General features: G+C 33.6%; 2 protein-coding genes and 2 long non-coding RNA genes across 5 annotated transcripts; 3 read left to right on the forward strand and 1 right to left on the reverse strand.

Moving 5' to 3' along the window:
• The first annotated feature begins 676 nt into the window (after positions 1-676).
• LOC125589100 lies at positions 677-1,791 on the forward strand. Its single transcript, XR_007325294.1, has 2 exons — positions 677-1,280; positions 1,389-1,791. It is a non-coding gene; the product is annotated as an uncharacterized LOC125589100 (long non-coding RNA).
• A 6,318-nt stretch (positions 1,792-8,109) lies between these two features.
• Positions 8,110-12,338, forward strand: LOC125589101 (UDP-glucose:glycoprotein glucosyltransferase-like). Of its 2 annotated transcripts, none has more exons than XM_048761343.1 (15): positions 8,110-8,342; positions 8,427-8,774; positions 8,841-9,018; positions 9,144-9,315; positions 9,460-9,533; positions 9,708-9,804; positions 9,888-10,000; positions 10,099-10,214; positions 10,526-10,583; positions 10,885-11,037; positions 11,150-11,248; positions 11,347-11,511; positions 11,643-11,711; positions 11,800-11,888; positions 12,012-12,338. In XM_048761343.1, exons 1-15 carry the CDS (start codon positions 8,194-8,196, stop codon positions 12,109-12,111), a joined length of 1,980 nt encoding a protein of 659 aa, XP_048617300.1. In that variant the 5' UTR covers positions 8,110-8,193; the 3' UTR covers positions 12,112-12,338. The 2 variants fall into 2 exon arrangements, with proteins under 2 accessions (XP_048617300.1, XP_048617301.1); XM_048761344.1 differs by having other exon boundaries at positions 8,862-9,018.
• LOC125588550 (pentatricopeptide repeat-containing protein At1g71210, mitochondrial-like) lies at positions 12,207-14,463 on the reverse strand. The gene is made up of 2 exons (XM_048759954.1): positions 12,338-14,463; positions 12,207-12,240 (listed from the first exon to the last, which is right to left on the reverse strand). The coding sequence occupies exons 1-2, from the start codon at positions 14,461-14,463 to the stop codon at positions 12,207-12,209; spliced, it is 2,160 nt and encodes a 719-aa protein (XP_048615911.1).
• Positions 14,464-15,562: 1,099 nt separating this feature from the next.
• Positions 15,563-18,776, forward strand: LOC125589102. The gene is made up of 2 exons (XR_007325295.1): positions 15,563-18,265; positions 18,374-18,776. It is a non-coding gene; the product is annotated as an uncharacterized LOC125589102 (long non-coding RNA).
• Positions 18,777-20,621: the final 1,845 nt, after the last annotated feature.

The following is a 20,621-nucleotide window of genomic DNA, read 5'->3' on the forward strand; positions in this document are numbered from 1 at the left end:
CCTACTCAAGCTTGATTTAAAGATAGATGAAGTCTCTAAAACTGATAGGAATCAAAGATTCGTAAGTTTCTAATCTTCTTATGACATCTACATTTTGCTGTTGCTTTGGATGGTTATCTCTCAAAAAGACATGATTGCTTACCACGAACATGCCGGAGAAGCCTCAAATTCACATCCGCCTATGCTCGATGCAGTTTCAAATGAGTTCTGGGAACAGAAAATTGTGAGGAAGAGCAATGGAGCGGATATCTCCAGACTACAGAGGAACGTTAAGAAACGAGACATGTTAGGTTTATATAAAGATGGTTTCGAAAGAGAAAAGGCGTGTGTTTTTAAGCTAAGTCACAAGAATTTGGTAAGATTTTTAACAGTAACTTGATCGCTTTGGTTACAGAATCGACCGGTGGAGAAAATATTAGAGACTTACGCTCAATTCTTCATTGGCTTCGTCATGGAGAAGAAGATTAGGAGTGGTTATAGGTAGGCCTGGGCATAAAATACATAATCCGAAATCCGAACCGAACCCGAACCGAAAAATCTGATCCGTACCCGGTCTGAAATGTAAAAAATACCCGAATGGATCTCATAAGGTGGTACAAAACATATCCGAACCCGAAGTGTTATTAACCGAACCCGAACGGGTAACCCGAACCGAAAAACCAAAAAATCCAAAAAGATATCCGAAGAAACCGGTCCGAATGTCCAAACTATATACAATGTAATTATATGAAACATGAATATATACTTCAAATATTCAATTTCATATTTATTTTTATATGGTATCTAACAATAAGTATTAAAAATTTAAATAACTACTTTAAATACTTAATTATATATAAATAAGTATATATTTCTTATGTTTTGCTTTTAAATTTTAGATTTTATTTCGGGTATATCCGAACCGATCCGATATAACCTGAATCCGAATGATATATGGTTACTTTATGGGTTATATGATGTGATGCAAAACCGACCTGAACCCGATGTGTTATATCTGAACCCGATCCGTACTTGCAAATTTACTAGAATGAGACCTAAGAGGTGTTATCAAAAAGAACCAAAATCCAAAAACCCGACCCGAACGCCAACGGGTACCCGAACGCCAACGGGTACCCGAACGCCCAGGCCTAGTTATACGAGTTGTAGAAGGTATGTTTTATATATTCGAACAATGACCTGAGATTATATTTGATCTGAATGCAAGTAGTGTTTTGTTATCGATGATGATCAAGAACCATTGATTTCTCAATTCAAGATTGGAGATGAAACCTACTCATCAAGTAATGGCTCTTTCTTCGAAAATAGAAAATACAAAAACTTCAAGTTACGTGTGTTTTTGTTTGTGTTATCATCTACATGTATATTTAACTTTGGATTGTTTATCTTAGAAATGATTACAAATCTAAAACCTGGTGAGGAACAAGAAGATCCAGAAAGGAGGTATGTTGAGTAAATAAGAGTTTATGATCGGATAACTTAGAGAGAGAGTGATTGATGAGGATATGAAGATTGAAGAGAGAACGTTGTGGGAAATTAAGCAAGTAATTACACTTGGACTTATGTTCACTAACAAATCTCTGTCAAAGCAAATCAAACTTCTACGCAGATTTATGACATGGTGTTTCTTCGTATGAGTCTAGCTCAAGGCATCAATCAGATATGTAATTAGGTTGTGTGTATTGAAGAATTGAAGCTTTACTCTTTTGTTTTGATTTTAATAGATAAGATAATTCTTTTCCGATTTCAAGATATATTTTGTATACAACCAATAAAATTGCACCTTACTTTTTAGGTAAGATTTGCACGTACACAAATAAACATATCTGTTAGCTGGTTTATAGTCACCATTTTCAGTCCAATGTAATCTATTTTATATAATTAATAGGCAAAACCATCTGTGGATACGTAAAAGGTTCTAACGAGGCATCTAATGAATCTAAGGTTATAGGAAAACATGGATGAGCTGACATGATGAAGAGTTTTGCTCAAGTTTGCGGGATCAAAACTTCTTCTAAAAAACACACGTACGTATTATTTGTATGATTAGGTATTGAAAATATGAAAAAAATGTCAGCATACGAAAACAAATGTTGTAAAATTCCGAGATAAAAAAATTTATATTAATATGCCTATGATCAATAAACAAAACTTTCAATAAAATAATAATAAAATTTGTACGTATACAAGAGAAAACAACAAAACATACATTTAATCGTTAAAAGTCATGAATTTGAATAGTATTGTTTTAACATGAAAACTCAAACATTGGAACAACACAACATATATACACTCACCAAATATAATACTATACATTACTATGAACTGAAAACCAATAAAACAAATATGTTAACTATAAGCAATAAATCAATCAATTTAATATTCTCCAAAAATCACAAATAAAATTAACCAATTCTTAGCCATATTTGTGATTTTTGGTATCAAATAATGTAAATTAAACCTTAAATATTTTTTTAAAAAAATTAAATTTAAAATTTATAAGACAATATCTGCGCGTGGCGCGGAAAATGAACTAGTTATCTATAATGGTTTCAAGATTCAACACATTCTTATTTATTTTTAACATTTCATAACAGTTTTTTTTCTTCCACATTATTATTCAGCACATATTCAACTTTTAGACGATAAAACAATTTTGTATAATAAAATTCAATTTATTATTTATTTATTAATAATTATTATTTTATATCTAAATTAGTTTATAATAAGAATCTCGATTTTAAATAATTAGAAAGATATGAAAATATAAAAAATCTTTAAAAAGTGACATATATATATAGTCATAGTAATTATGTATCTACATAATACTAAATAATCCATATAATCAGATTTCATTTTTCAACATTTCTTTTTTTATAATGATTTGACCGTTGAATCTTAACTATTTTTCAACACATTCCTTTTAATGAATTGACTTTTGAATCTTTTCTATTTCTATTGTACATATGGTCTAGATAAAAGAGAAGTACAAATACGAACCACGTGGCTTGGCTCATAAAATATGGTCTATATATATCGAGAAGATGTCAAAGAGTCCAAAATCATCAAGAGAAGTTATCTTACAACTTAGTGGCTTATCTTGTAAGAAATTTCAAGATCTTCAAAATGGGCACAGCCACTTTCGTAGAGATCCTTCTTGCTATCCTCTTGCCTCCTCTCGGCGTCTTTCTCAAGTTTAATTGCAATGTAAACTTTCTCTTGACTCTGACTACTTCTGTGATTTCTTTTTCATCTTATAATTACTCGTATAGTAAAAATTTGACAAGTTAATTATTTTGTTCTTTTACAGGCTGAGTTTTGGGTATGTTTGATACTGACGCTGTTTGGTTATATTCCCGGGATCATCTACGCTCTTATTGCCGTCACAACGGAGTGATTGTTCTTAGCTCTTCTGTTCTTTCCGTTTGGTCTCCTTGTAAGCTTTCTTCACTATATACCTCTCTCCCTGGGTATATATTTTTATAATTATATAAAGCCACATACGTGCATGTGATGACTATAGAACGAATTTGGGTTAAGCTGATTCTTTTTTTTTGTCATCAGTTGAATCTTATTTTATTTTATCTATAGTTTAAGGAATCTACTGACCAAGTTTAAATTTACATTTTGTTGTTGTGTAGGGGGAACATGCTGCTTCATCGTGTTAGCTCATTGGGAGTGATTCATCATTTATTTTATGTTATCAGAATTAGTTATCATTGTTGTCCCTTTGTATTATTATACTAGGATAAAACCTGTGCAAGAATTTATATGAAAATTATTTAAGAAATATTGAATGGAAAAATAAAATTTATATTCTTGATCGAATTAATATTTTTGGCTCTTAAACAATTTTTAAAAAACTTTATTCTTAATTACATAATTTCTAACTGATGAGATGATCTTATTCTTAAAAATATTATAGGTCAAAAAACACTTATCGCATACGAACCTAACGTTTAGGCCAAAGAATCTCAGACCTACTATTTGGTTACAATGAAACCATGTCAGTTCGGTTTTATATCATGATTTAGCAATTTAAAAGTAAATTATGGTTATGAGAAGTTTACGTTCATGTGACAATCCTATATATCTTCAATATTTTTGTCATTTTTGTGTCGCTTTTTTTTCATTTTGGTTATTGCTCGATATAAATATTAATTTTTGAGTTTATTCTCATTTCGTTATTTTGTTTTGGCATGAGATTTAGAAAATGTTTAAGATTTAAAATTATAAAAGAGATATATACTTAGGTTAAGATCCGCGCTTTGTGCAAAATCAATATTTTATATTTATTACTCATTTTATGTTTTTTTGTATAATATGAAATAATAAAATAATAATTATATATTAAATAACTAAGAAATTATTTACTATTATGTAATAAATTGGCGTGTGCTTATAAAATCAAACGACTACTCTTGTTTATTCGCAATCATTTTAGGGTAAATAAATCAAAACAATCAATTTTATATATAGTATATGATATATAATTAAATTTAAAGGATATTAACATAGAAATATAGTATTTTTTAATATGTATATTTATTAAATGAGGTTTCTACTTATATGATTTTATGATTATTTTCATATTTGTGTAACAAAAGTTTACACCAACGATTTTTTTTAGTGTGAAACGTTTAGTGGTTTCAATAATATATAATCATTTAAAAAAAAACAATGAAGATTTAAAAAGTAATATTAACTTTTCAATATATGTTCAACGCAAATATCAAATATAAGTATGTATTTTCATATGATGTATAGTTTAATTTAAACGATATGTATATATGTATTTTTATATGATGTATAGTTTAATTTAAACGATATGAAATATATATATATTAACATAAACATCTATTAAAATAAAATTATTTATTCATATGATTTTATAATCATTGTATCTTATTATAAAAAACAATTTAAACGTTGATCACAAAAGTTTATGTGAGATTTTCAACAGTTTTAGTAATTTATACCCGTTTTGAAAAATTAAAAATACATCATATACAAAAAAAAATCTAAATTTTTATTATATGATTAATGTAATTGTGTAATTTATTTTAATAGTAAATAATTAAACAAAAATGATAGAAAGTATACAGATTGTTAGCAATTCTTTATTATTTTAAATCATTAATTGTCATATACATCTTAATCATATTAGGTAATTCCGTAGGTTTTATTTAAGGAAAGAATATATAATAATTTCAATTTGATAAATAAATGGTCCATAATGGACATACTATATAATATAACACTAGGATAAGACCTGCACCTTGCGCAGAGTAAATTTATATGAAAATTATTTTAGAAATATCGTATGGAAAAAAAATAATATTATTGATCGAATTAATATATTTGGTCCTTAAACAATTTTTTAAATATTTTTTTGTTAATTACATAATTTGTTTATTAATGAACTGATCCCATTTTTAAAAATATTTTAGGTCAAAAAATAATTTATCGCATAAAAATCTAACGTTTAGGCCGAAAAATCTTATGCCTACTATTTGGTTACAATGGAACTATGTCAGCTCGGTTTTATATCATGATTTAGCAATTTAAAAGTTAATTATGGTTATGAGAAATTTACATTCACTTGTCAATCCTATCTATCTTCGATATTTTTCTTTTTTTTGTGTCATTTTTGTTATTGCTCGATATAAATATTGATTTTTGAGTTTTATTCTCATTCTTTTTTTTATTTTGGCCTGAGATTTAGAAAATGTTTAAGATTCAAAATTATTAAAGAGATACATACTTAGGTTAAAATCTGCGTCTTGTGCAGAATAAATATTTATTTTATATTTTTCTGCATACTATAAAATAATAATTGTATATTAAATAACTAAGAAATCAGTTATTATCTTTTATATTATAAAACAGAAGTTAATTGACATTTCCATGAGTGACACGTCTCATTCACTTATTTTTATGTAATTTTTTAAAGAGTTAGTTTTTAAAAGAAATTCACAGGCTACGTAACCGAAAATGGTTCTTGCGATCCTAATTTTATGAAAATGCAAATTATTAAATCCCAGATTTTCTGAGATAATTACCAACACGTTCAATACTGAATTATCATCTGTAATTTTATAAACTAATTTTTAGCTTCGTTTTCTTCTTCTTCAGTTTGCTTTCCGGGGGTTGGAGTATAGCAAACAAAAATTGGATGCAGGTTTATAACTACCTTTTAATCCTGATTGAATAGTTTATTCTTCTCAAGTACATAATCTTTCTCATGATTCATCGTGAAGAGATGTCAGTTGAGTTCCTTCTATAGTTCTATTTCAGAGTTTAGTTCTTCAGAGGTGAAAGGAAAATCAAAGCATTGTCAACAAGGTAATTATAAATATAAGTAATTATACTATATAAAGTATTTTTGAGGTATATAGTTCAGTGTTTTAAAGCTTTTTCAGCAATAAATTTTGTTTTATTATAGTTATAGAGAACACGAAAGGCTAGGTCATCTAACCATTGACAACGTGAAAATGATGTATAGGTGCTGCTGAAAAAACTGAAAGCGAGGATGATATTATGGCTTTAGTAGAAGAAAGAAGTTTTTTTTTTTTTTTTTTTTTTTTGTTAACCGAGGGTCCCCGGCCGGGGCCCAGACATCCCTCGATGTCCGCAGCAGCCACTTCATTTCCACCCCAGAAGTAGCAGGGTGGGCCCGGGTGGGCCCGGGTGGCCCGGCGTAGGGGTATATCTGAGGGCGAGGTTCGAACTCGCGGTCCTTAGGGCCATTGCGAGCCGCCTCACACCACTCGACCACCAACGTCGGGTTAGAAGAAAGAAGTTTATCAAAGTGTATGAGCCTAATTAGTTTAACATGTACATGGTAAAGGTAATAAAAATCAATTAAAGCTATTCTTTCATTAAAAAAAATCAATTAAGGCTATTTGATTCTGTTTCATTCCAAACTAAATGAATAATAAAATAAATATTATGTAATTGAAAATGGATCGATCGCAAAGCTATGAAATTAATCACTTTCTGAAAAAAAAGGCTATCAATTTAATAACTTTGTTTTGTTTCTTGCAAACAAGTTGATCATAAGTTTTTTTTTGAAAAAAAAACAAATTGATCATATATATAGAAATATAAAAATAAAATTTAGAAAGTGCATATTTTATGATTTTTTGTGCAAGATCGTTTGTTTTTCATTATCTAAATAAACAGTTCACATTATTTTTATGGATATGTTCTATCTTAATATGAAGTTTTTTTTTGGGGTCAAATCTTAATATGAAGTTTAACTTTTTTTTAATGGCCTATGGAAGCTAAAACATAAATATATCCAACTTCACTTTTTATTTGTATTCCTTAATGTTTATATTTACTTTTCAGAGTTGATATTATTGAATTCAAAATTTGAAGCACAAATATTTTCAAATTTAGAATAAAATGTATTTAAGCATAGTAATGCCCATGCATAGCATGAGACATAATCCTAGTTATGTAATAAATTGGCTTGCACATATAAATCAAATGACCGCTATTGTTTATTCGCAATCATTTTATAATACATAAATCAAAACAATCAATCTTATCTATCGTATATGATATATAATTAAATTTAAACGATATGAAGTATATTTATATATATTAACATAAACACCTATTAAAATAAAATTATTTATTTAGATGATTTTATTATCATTGTATTGTATCTTATTATATAAATAATATCATATTTTAAAAAATAATATATAATAAATAGTCAATTTGCTTTAGTTAATATCATATGGTATCATATATTTGGTATTAAATGTTTATAGTGAGATATAAAAATCGAATTGGACCACATGTTTTTCAATTTCAATGTGAGGCTGACACGTAGGATTAAAAATTGATTTACACATAAACAAGAAGTATTTTTTAATTATTACAAAATTAACGTTACATCTTTTCGAATGTTTCTCGATTAACATATAGGGATTTGATATTCAATTTTGGTTCGGTTAGGTTTTATTTTAATTTACTCGGTTTGGCCGGGTTTGAGTTTTTTTTTTTGCACATTCGTATCTTTTCTGTCGCGGAAGAGATGGGCGACTAATCAGATACATCCACGTCATACTTAATGTCGTGGCTTTTGACCGTTTTCACGAAAATACCCCTTTGAGTTAACTAATGAATACTTAACTTCTTCCCGGTAGGCTTGTTTTGGGTTTCTCTTCTCCGTCGTAAGAAATGGGGACCAATCTGAGATCCGTGATCTATGTATTTCTTCTCCTCTTCGTCGTCGTCTTCACCGTCAACGCTCAAAATCGGAGACCCAAGAATGTTCAGGTGGCTGTTAAAGCTAAGTGGCAGGGTACTCCTCTTCTCCTCGAGGCTGGGTAAATGCATCTCTTCCCTTCGTTCGATCTCCATTTTTAGTAAGTGAGATTCTCACTCGAGTGTTTCCGTTTTCTTGTGAACAGAGAGTTGATTTCGAAAGAATCGAAGCAGCTTTTCTGGGAGTTCAACGAAGCTTGGCTTGGTTCCGATGGAGATTCCGATTGTAAATCGGCTAGAGATTGTCTCCTCAAGATATCTACACAGGCCTCTGCGTTATTGGCTAAGCCCGTGGCTTCTCTTTTTCAATTCTCGCTTACTCTGAGATCCGCGTCGCCCCGGGTTGTGCTTTACCGTCAATTGGCTGATGAGTCTCTCTCTTCCTTCCCTCACGGAGATGATCCGTCAGCGAGTCACTGCTGTTGGGTCGATACTGGCTCTTCGCTCTTTTACGATGTTGCGGATCTCCTCCCCTGGCTCGCTTCTCCTCCTACGTATGCTCTGATGTTCTCTCTTCCTTTGGGTTAAAGATCACAATTTGATTTTTTTCTTTCTCTAAGCTGCATTTCGTTGGATGCCAGTGCTGGAGGAGACGCTGCTCAGGGGCCTGAGCTCTTTGACTTTGATCACGTTCATTTTGATTCGAAAGCTGGAACTCCAGTTGCTGTTCTATACGGGGCTGTTGGGACTGGTTGCTTTAGGGAATTTCACCTCTCGCTTGCTCAAGCCGCTAAGGAGGTCTTTCTATTATTACTGTCTTGATAAGTTGATACAACTTCAGGCTCATTTTCCAGGGATTCCATTTCTTAGCGTGTTTCTGCTTTTATTGTGTGCATTCTAACGAAGCCTTAGTTTTTTTACAGGGGAAAGTTACGTATGTTGTTAGACCAGTATTACCTTCGGGTTGTGAAAGCAAAACGAGGTCCTGTGGTGCTATTGGGGCAAGGGATAATGTTAGCTTAGCTGGTTATGGTGTGGAGCTTGCTTTGAAGAACATGGAGTACAAGGCAATGGATGATAGTGCTATAAAGAAAGGTTAGCGTTAGCTCAATTTTTTGTGTCATTTCGCCACCGGAACTTTGAAAGGAAAAGCTTATTTTTATCAGTTACTTGTTCAGTATGTTCTTTATGTTACTTGTGAATTTGCCACCCTTTAAGTGTTATGGCTATGAGTTTCAGGTATCACTCTTGAAGATCCAAGGACTGAAGATCTTAGTCAAGATGTTAGGGGTTTTATATTCTCTAAAATCCTGGTATGTTTAATTTGCAACATTAGTAGAATAATACATCCAAACATTTTTTAAAATTTAGTCCGTTTGATTTTTTTGTTTGTTAATGGATAAGAGAGGAATGGAGGAAAAATAGTTCGTAGCAGTATATCATTTTCTGCTGGGTAATCATTTGGGTCAGCGATTCTTGTTTTGCAGGACAGGAAACCCGAGCTAAGATCAGAAGTCATGGCTTTTAGGGATTATCTCCTATCATCAACTGTATCAGATACGCTTGATGTTTGGGAGCTCAAAGGTAGTTATCCATCCTGCATGTTTTGGCTTTGGTGGTGATAGTAGAAGTTAATAAGTGTTTCATAATTTTCCTTCGTTCTACAGATTTAGGACACCAAACAGCCCAGCGAATAGTCCATGCCTCTGATCCTTTGCAATCTATGCAAGAAATCAATCAAAACTTTCCAAGCGTTGTTTCTTCATTATCTCGCATGAAGGTATGTCATTGTTTATTGATGCTGTGATAACCTTAATCTGTTGGTTGAATTGTTTCTTTTGGTTCTTCTGATTCTAACGATCTGGTTCATTTGTGCAGCTCAATGAATCAATCAAAGAAGAAATACTTTCAAACCAGAGAATGGTTCCCCCTGGCAAGGCTTTGTTGGCTCTGAATGGTGCCCTGTTAAACATTGAAGATATGGACCTATACATGTAATACCTTTTTGCACATGGTGATTTTTGTCTTGATCAAGGCATATATAGTGTAAATTAGTGGTCCTTTTCTTGAAGTGAGAATGTTTTTATGGTTTGTAGAGCGGAAATTCTGTTATTTTTTCCCTCGCCTGCCTAAGTCCACTTTAGTATGGAGCTAGTTTCCCGTCTTTCAGTTTACTTACATATCGATATCTGTTTTGCTGTATTGGTTTTCGTTTGCCTTTCCGTTTACTCTTTTTAAAAGCTAATATGTCTACGTCGTTGGTTATAGTTCCTCTCCAATGATTGTCTGATCCTCTTGTCTGTAGGTTGATGGATTTGGCTCATCAGGAGTTGTCCCTGGCCAACCAGTTTTCAAAGCTTAAGGTATTCTTTACCGACTGTGGGCGCTTAAACATTTAGGCTAGTGCTGTATGAAACATATTGTAAGAATGGTCTTAAATTTTTAGACTTTGGCCTTTTTTGCCTGTTTTGCTAGAGATCTCAGACATACACCCCACTTGTTGTTTGATGCGTGAACAATGAAAGAAAAATTAAAGTTTGGGTTTATATAACATGGAGGAAATATTGAAATGATACAATTATGATGAAGATTTTCGTCTATTTAGGACACTGAGCTCTGATTACTCTTGTTGTGGATGTGCTAACATATATATGCAACTGTCAGATACCTGATGGAGCCATACGGAAACTTTTACTAACTACCCCTCTCCCGGAGCCGGATTCATATCGGGTTGATTTCCGTTCTGAGCATGTTAATTATCTCAACAATCTGGAGGAGGATGATATGTACAAGCGCTGGCGGAGTAATCTTAACGAGGTAATTAGTACAGCTGGCATAATTGAGGATACTTATGATATTCTTTTGTGAGCAGTATGCAATTTAAAAATGATATCTCTAATTGTCTGTATTTCTCTCACGTTGTATTAAGATTTTGATGCCTGCCTTCCCTGGGCAACTACGTTACATCCGAAAGAACCTATTCCATGCAGTTTACGTCATTGATCCAGCCACTGTCTGCGGTCTTGAGGCAAGTCTCACATATGCCCTTTTATGGCACTGCCGGCCCTTCTTCTATTCATAAGTACAGAGCGTTTGAACTGACTAACTAATGTTGGAATGTTACAGTCCATTGACACACTAAGATCTTTATACGAAAATCAAGTCCCTGTGAGATTTGGGGTGATATTATATTCCACTCAACTAATCAAGAATATCGAGGATAATGGTGGTCAAATCCAGTCTTATGATGCAGAGACAAATGCCCAAGTTAAAGAGGACATATCCACTATGGTATTCACCTCTCTTTGGAATAAGTTTACTGCTTTCAAATTCCCAACGTTGAATTTTTGTTTTCCGCATTAAGATGCTTGTTTGTATTATGTTATTTTTTATTGTTTTCTGATGATAAATACTATTTGCAGATCATACGTCTTTTTCTGTACATCAAGGAGCACCATGGGATTCAAACAGCTTTTCAGTTTTTGGGAAATGTAATATACACTAACATTTACTCATAGCTAGAAGCGTCTTGAAGTATCCCAAACGTTAGTTGCTGAACATCTTCATGTTGGCACACAGGTAAACAGATTAAGGACTGAATCTGCTGATTCTTCCGAAGAGGACATTGAGCAGCAGCATGTCGATGGAGCATTTGTGGAGACAATTTTGTAAGTACCCTGGATATTTAGAATCACTATTATACCATCGCATATCTATGTTAATATCTATTTTCAAGGGAAATTTAGATTGTACTCCATAGCTTTCCTAACGTTGGATCTTTTCTATTTCAGACCAAAAGTTAAATCACCACCTCAAGAGATATTGCTGAAACTACAGCATATTGTACGTGTACATATCCAGAGGATAGCACTTCTCTATAACTTCATCTAACCGCCGCAGTTCTCCTTCCATTTCGATTCTCCCTGAGAACACTCCTATCAACTCACCAAGAGCCTTCATCTCAGGGATCTTCTCTTCCACATCTCTCATCCGTGTCCACGCTTCATACACCCCTTTGCTCTTTATCGCGTTATACAAAAGAACATTACCGATGAAGGATGTAATACGCCGCCCACTTTTCCTGAACTCATTAACTAACCCAACCGCCTCCTCATACCTTTCTCTGTTGCATAGCTTCTGTACGAGCACTTCGTAGCACTCGATACTAGGATGTCTCCCTTCTCCCTTCATCTCTTCCAAGAAATGCATAGCGTCATCCAATCTATTCCCTCTACAGAGGCCAACGATCATTACATGGTATAGTCTCCTTTTGACCTCACCTTTTTCCCGCAGTTCATAGAAAAAGTGGAGGGCGTCAGCGATTCTTTCGTTTTTGAGATAACACTGAAGCATGAGGATGTTCGAATCCAGCGTCGGCGTGAAACCGTTTCTACCTATCAGATCATACACTAATCTCGCAAGTTTCGGGTTCCCTGCAAACCCTGCTCCTTCGATGAAGAGATTGTAGGTTCCAACTTTGTGTTCCCAACGAGACAACTGATAATTAAGCAACGTGGTGAAACAGCTTCTGTCACCGCTTTCCATCGCGCAAACACATCGAATGACATTTCGATAGAGACTATAGGTCGGAGTGTATCCCTTCTCCTGCATTCTGACGATGAGTTTAGCAGCTTTGTCTCCCCTCATCAACCTGATCGTCCCGTATATCAAGCTGACGAACATTCCAAACGTGGTGGCTACGCCGCTTCTGTTAAACAGCTCGTTAATCAAAATAGCGTCGTCCACTTTCCCAGCATCGCAGAGAGCAGGTATAACCTTGCAACCGCCTAGAAACTTAGGCAACGCGTCGCGTTCTGATGCAACGATAACAAGCTCCTTCGCCATCTCAGCCTTCCCGTTCCAGCACAAAGCGTTTGCAAGTATACAAAACGTCTTCGCGCCGAGAAAATGCCCTCGGTCCATCGCTCCTTTAAAGACATCATAAGCTTGCTCCACACGCCTGTCTGCACAGAGCGTGCGAACCAGGTAGCTGTAAGACATGGAGGTAGGAGCGAATCCAATCTCAGACCTCGACCGGTACAACTCAAGAGCTTCATCTACTAATCCCGCTTTGCAAAAGAAGCATAAAGCTGCATTCATCGTTTTCTTGTTAGGTAAAACACCACGCACCATCATCTCCGTCAAGATATCATACACACTCCCAAGATTGTTCTCTTTCAAAAGCTTAGAGATCAAAGAGTTATACCTAACAACCTCTATCTCACAACCTTCCAAAGGACTAATCTGCTGCAAGAAACCTTCGATATTATCCAACAATCCAGCTCCTATAAGAGACTTAATCCAAATGCTATAAGCACGGTCCATAGGAACTGTTCCCACCACTTTGATATCATCTAACAACTTAGTAGCTTTCTGAAACTTCTCTTGAGAGCATAGAGAATCAATCAGAATCCCTAGCCCAGCTCCACAACCATCAGGATCATCAGGGAGCAAGGCGCGTAGATACGCTTCGGCCTCATCAAGCTCCCCTTGCCTACACAACTTCTTAACCAAAATCGAATGCGTGACCGCGCAGACAAACCCACGCGCGGAGATCTGATCGTGGATCACATCAACGGTATCGAAACACTTCTCCTCCACAAGCGCGTTCAGCAGCACGTGATACCCAAACGTATCCAAATCCAAGCCTCGAAACCTCATGTGCCCGAAGTGCTGGAGCGCCACGTCGGTGCGCCCGGCGACGGCGTATCCGATCACGAGCGCGTCGCAGAGGCGGAGCGAGTGGCGGTAGCCTTCGAAGCCGTCGCTCCCGTCTAGGAACTCGACGATGAGGCGGAAGTGGTTGGCGCCACGGAGGATCTTGAAGATGGCGTGGAACGTGGCGCGCGTGTGGTGGAAGCTGGGCTGGTGAGCGGCCCAGTCGAAGAATTTGAGGCACGAGTGGAGGTCGTAGCGCGTGTGGTTGAGCACGTCGAGGACGAACTTCTCCGTGAGGCGGAGGCGGAGGGAGGTGAGGTGGTGGTAGAAGGCGCGGTCATCTCCGTCGCTCGAGGGGGATTTGAGGATGTCGCAGATGCGGTTGATTAGGTCGTGGCTTTGCGGAGGCGCGTCGCGTTTGAACCAGTGTTTCACTTCGCGGATTAGGATGTCTCCGGCGGCGATTGGAGGTTTCGCGTAGGAAGAGAAGTTACTAGAAGAAGGTGGAGAGAGAGCGTCGCGGGTATTGTGGTTGTAGCTCCTGAGCGACGCCGTGAGCGATAGTATCCTCCGCCTGAGGAGCATAACGTTCTAATCGCATGTTCTCGGCGGAGACGTCATCGAAGCTCCAAATCTCTTTGTTTCGATCAGACGAAAAACCCTAACGGTCTACAACCAATCAGATTCCTCCACGTCACTCTAATGTCGTGGCTTTTGGTCGTTTACTAATGAGTACTTCGTCTTCTATTACGAAATTACCCCGGTCGAATTCAAAAAAATTATATTATTGATCGAATTAATATATTTGTTAACTACATAAATTTATGAACTCATCTTATTTTTCAAAATATTTTAGGTCAAAAAATTATTTATCGCATAAAAACTTAACGTTTAGGCCGAAGAATCTCATGCCTACTATTTGGTTACAAAGAAACTATGTCAGCTCGGTTTTATATCATGATTTAGCAATTTAAAAGTTAATTATGGTTATGAAAAGTTTACGTTTACGTGCCAATCCTATTTATCTTCGATATTTTTCTCTTTTTTGTCTCATTTTGGTTATTGCTCGATATAAATATTGACTTTTGAGTTTATTCTCATTTCTATCTTTTATTTTGGCTTGAGATTTAGAAAATGTTTAGGATTCAAAATTATTAAAGAGATGCATACTTAGGTTAAGATCTGCGTCTTGTACAGAATAAATATTTATTTTATATTTTTCTGCATATTGTGAAATAATAAAATAATAATTATATATGAAATAACTAAGAAATCAGTTACTATTTTGTAATAAATTGGTTTGCACATATAAATCAAACGACCGCTCTTGTTTATTCGCAATCATTTTAGAATAAATTAATCAAAATAATCAATCTCATCTATTATATATGATATATAATTAATTTTAAACGATATGAAGTATATTTATATATATTAACATAAACACCTATTAAAATAAAATTATTTATATTATCATTGTATCTTATTATAGAAAAAAATTTAAACATTGATCACAAAAGTTTATGTGAGACTTTTAACAGTTTTAGTAATTTATACTCGTTTTGAAAAATTCAAAATACAACATATACAAAAAAAATCTAAATTTTTAAAATATGATTAATGTAATTGTGTAGTTTACTTTAATAGTAAAGAATTAAACAAAAATGATAGGAAGCATACAAATTATTAGCAAATCTTCATTATTTAAAATCATTAATTACTATATCATAATCACATTAGGTAATTCCGTAGGTTTTATTTAAGGAAATAATATATAATAAATAGTCACCTTGATTTAGTTAATATCATATTATATCATATAGTTGGTAGTAAATGTTTCTAGTGAGATATAAAAATCGAATTGGACCAACATGTTTTTCAATTTCAATGTGAGGCTAACACGTATGACTAATTAACTACCTAATTGATAGACACATAAGCAAGTTGTCTTTTTTAATTATTACAAAATTGAGGTTACATCTTTTCAAATGTTGTTCAATTAATATATAGGGGATATTAACAGATATATTGTTTAATCTCATTAGTAATGTTTTGATCAATTGGATTGATGACTCAAAACATATAGTAAAATTAAAAATTATAAGAAAAATTGATTAATAAAAACTATATAATTCATGAAATATTAAAATTATTAATTTGAGAGTTATGTTTGATTAATTTTTGTGGAACACTATTGTTGGATACCACTTTACCACTAAGAGCAAGGATAGATAACGTTTACCAAAATGAAAAAAAATATTTAAACTTTTAATCTCTACTATATAAAAAGAATTAAATTGAAGCAATTCTAGGTGTGCCACATAAGACAAAATATTCATAACCAATCATTTGTCCATGTTATGAAGGATGTTAGGCTGTTGGGCCATGAATCTGTGCTACGTAATAGGCTCATTAATTTTAATGACCAGTTTGTTTTACTTTCCTCTTCCTCTAACCTAAGTTGTCACAGCATCTACAGACCCTCCAAAACTCATCGTCTTCCCATCTCCTCTGTATAACGCATGCGACAGCAACAATGATGAATCAAAGCTATCCTCCAGACAAATCGGCGTGTAACTCTCCACATCCCTCCTCTTACTCAATTATATCAATGCCTCTTGAAGATCCCTTAATTAATCACTTAAAATGAAATGCTTCTCATCTCTCTCCTTTCCCAATCGAGACTATATATATATATATATATCCCAACCCAACAATCTCTTCCTCAGCAAACGCATCTCAACACTATGGCAAATCAAACGGCAGTCGCCACCTTGCAATACAAGTCATTCTCCACTTTTGTTTCAGCAGGACCAGGAGATTCCAAGTTGATGTTTAGGCTAATCCATTTCTGGGAAGCTTGCAATAATTCCAAAGGAGACATCCTTATCGGAACCAAGTACGTGACAGTCGATTTCTTTAATGATCATCATCCACATCGGCTCTCTCATGTTCCCTTTTCCCACTACATTCTAAGAGTTCCCTGCTGGCGAATTCTACCGAAAATTCAGTAAAACGTGTAGTAGGTACTCACTTATATTTTTCCTCCATTTAAACCATGATTAACTATAAGTTCAGATTCTCATTTTTTAAATAGATAAAGACACCTACTCAAGCTTGATTTAAAGATAGATGAAGTCTCTAAAACTGATAGGAATCAAAGATTCGTAAGTTTCTAATCTTCTTATGACATCTACATTTTGCTGTTGCTTTGGATGGTTATCTCTCAAAAAGACATGATTGCTTACCACGAACATGCCGGAGAAGCCTCAAATTCACATCCGCCTATGCTCGATGCAGTTTCAAATGAGTTCTGGGAACAGAAAATTGTGAGGAAGAGCAATGGAGCGGATATCTCCAGACTACAGAGGAACGTTAAGAAACGAGACATGTTAGGTTTATATAAAGATGGTTTCGAAAGAGAAAAGGCGTGTGTTTTTAAGCTAAGTCACAAGAATTTGGTAAGATTTTTAACAGTAACTTGATCGCTTTGGTTACAGAATCGACCGGTGGAGAAAATATTAGAGACTTACGCTCAATTCTTCATTGGCTTCGTCATGGAGAAGAAGATTAGGAGTGGTTATAGGTAGGCCTGGGCATAAAATACATAATCCGAAATCCGAACCGAACCCGAACCGAAAAATCTGATCCGTACCCGGTCTGAAATGTAAAAAATACCCGAATGGATCTCATAAGGTGGTACAAAACATATCCGAACCCGAAGTGTTATTAACCGAACCCGAACGGGTAACCCGAACCGAAAAAACCAAAAAATCCAAAAAGATATCCGAAGAAACCGGTCCGAATGTCCAAACTATATACAATGTAATTATATGAAACATGAATATATACTTCAAATATTCAATTTCATATTTATTTTTATATGGTATCTAACAATAAGTATTAAAAATTTAAATAACTACTTTAAATACTTAATTATATATAAATAAGTATATATTTCTTATGTTTTGCTTTTAAATTTTAGATTTTATTTCGGGTATATCCGAACCGATCCGATATAACCTGAATCCGAATGATATATGGTTACTTTATGGGTTATATGATGTGATGCAAAACCGACCTGAACCCGATGTGTTATATCTGAACCCGATCCGTACTTGCAAATTTACTAGAATGAGACCTAAGAGGTGTTATCAAAAAGAACCAAAATCCAAAAACCCGACCCGAACGCCAACGGGTACCCGAACGCCAACGGGTACCCGAACGCCCAGGCCTAGTTATACGAGTTGTAGAAGGTATGTTTTATATATTCGAACAATGACCTGAGATTATATTTGATCTGAATGCAAGTAGTGTTTTGTTATCGATGATGATCAAGAACCATTGATTTCTCAATTCAAGATTGGAGATGAAACCTACTCATCAAGTAATGGCTCTTTCTTCGAAAATAGAAAATACAAAAACTTCAAGTTACGTGTGTTTTTGTTTGTGTTATCATCTACATGTATATTTAACTTTGGATTGTTTATCTTAGAAATGATTACAAATCTAAAACCTGGTGAGGAACAAGAAGATCCAGAAAGGAGGTATGTTGAGTAAATAAGAGTTTATGATCGGATAACTTAGAGAGAGAGTGATTGATGAGGATATGAAGATTGAAGAGAGAACGTTGTGGGAAATTAAGCAAGTAATTACACTTGGACTTATGTTCACTAACAAATCTCTGTCAAAGCAAATCAAACTTCTACGCAGATTTATGACATGGTGTTTCTTCGTATGAGTCTAGCTCAAGGCATCAATCAGATATGTAATTAGGTTGTGTGTATTGAAGAATTGAAGCTTTACTCTTTTGTTTTGATTTTAATAGATAAGATAATTCTTTTCCGATTTCAAGATATATTTTGTATACAACCAATAAAATTGCACCTTACTTTTTAGGTAAGATTTGCACGTACACAAATAAACATATCTGTTAGCTGGTTTATAGTCACCATTTTCAGTCCAATGTAATCTATTTTATATAATTAATAGGCAAAACCATCTGTGGATACGTAAAAGGTTCTAACGAGGCATCTAATGAATCTAAGGTTATAGGAAAACATGGATGAGCTGACATGATGAAGAGTTTTGCTCAAGTTTGCGGGATCAAAACTTCTTCTAAAAAACACACGTACGTATTATTTGTATGATTAGGTATTGAAAATATGAAAAAAATGTCAGCATACGAAAACAAATGTTGTAAAATTCCGAGATAAAAAAATTTATATTAATATGCCTATGATCAATAAACAAAACTTTCAATAAAATAATAATAAAATTTGTACGTATACAAGAGAAAACAACAAAACATACATTTAATCGTTAAAAGTCATGAATTTGAATAGTATTGTTTTAACATGAAAACTCAAACATTGGAACAACACAACATATATACACTCACCAAATATAATACTATACATTACTATGAACTGAAAACCAATAAAACAAATATGTTAACTATAAGCAATAAATCAATCAATTTAATATTCTCCAAAAATCACAAATAAAATTAACCAATTCTTAGCCATATTTGTGATTTTTGGTATCAAATAATGTAAATTAAACCTTAAATATTTTTTAAAAAAATTAAATTTAAAATTTATAAGACAATATCTGCGCGTGGCGCGGAAAATGAACTAGTTATCTATAATGGTTTCAAGATTCAACACATTCTTATTTATTTTTAACATTTCATAACAGTTTTTTTTCTTCCACATTATTATTCAGCACATATTCAACTTTTAGACGATAAAACAATTTTGTATAATAAAATTCAATTTATTATTTATTTATTAATAATTATTATTTTATATCTAAATTAGTTTATAATAAGAATCTCGATTTTAAATAATTAGAAAGATATGAAAATATAAAAAATCTTTAAAAAGTGACATATATATATAGTCATAGTAATTATGTATCTACATAATACTAAATAATCCATATAATCAGATTTCATTTTTCAACATTTCTTTTTTTATAATGATTTGACCGTTGAATCTTAACTATTTTTCAACACATTCCTTTTAATGAATTGACTTTTGAATCTTTTCTATTTCTATTGTACATATGGTCTAGATAAAAGAGAAGTACAAATACGAACCACGTGGCTTGGCTCATAAAATATGGTCTATATATATCGAGAAGATGTCAAAGAGTCCAAAATCATCAAGAGAAGTTATCTTACAACTTAGTGGCTTATCTTGTAAGAAATTTCAAGATCTTCAAAATGGGCACAGCCACTTTCGTAGAGATCCTTCTTGCTATCCTCTTGCCTCCTCTCGGCGTCTTTCTCAAGTTTAATTGCAATGTAAACTTTCTCTTGACTCTGACTACTTCTGTGATTTCTTTTTCATCTTATAATTACTCGTATAGTAAAAATTTGACAAGTTAATTATTTTGTTCTTTTACAGGCTGAGTTTTGGGTATGTTTGATACTGACGCTGTTTGGTTATATTCCCGGGATCATCTACGCTCTTATTGCCGTCACAACGGAGTGATTGTTCTTAGCTCTTCTGTTCTTTCCGTTTGGTCTCCTTGTAAGCTTTCTTCACTATATACCTCTCTCCCTGGGTATATATTTTTATAATTATATAAAGCCACATACGTGCATGTGATGACTATAGAACGAATTTGGGTTAAGCTGATTCTTTTTTTTTGTCATCAGTTGAATCTTATTTTATTTTATCTATAGTTTAAGGAATCTACTGACCAAGTTTAAATTTACATTTTGTTGTTGTGTA

This window comes from Brassica napus, chromosome C6 (genome assembly GCF_020379485.1).
Source record: "Brassica napus cultivar Da-Ae chromosome C6, Da-Ae, whole genome shotgun sequence".
Classification (NCBI taxonomy): Eukaryota; Viridiplantae; Streptophyta; class Magnoliopsida; order Brassicales; family Brassicaceae; genus Brassica; species Brassica napus.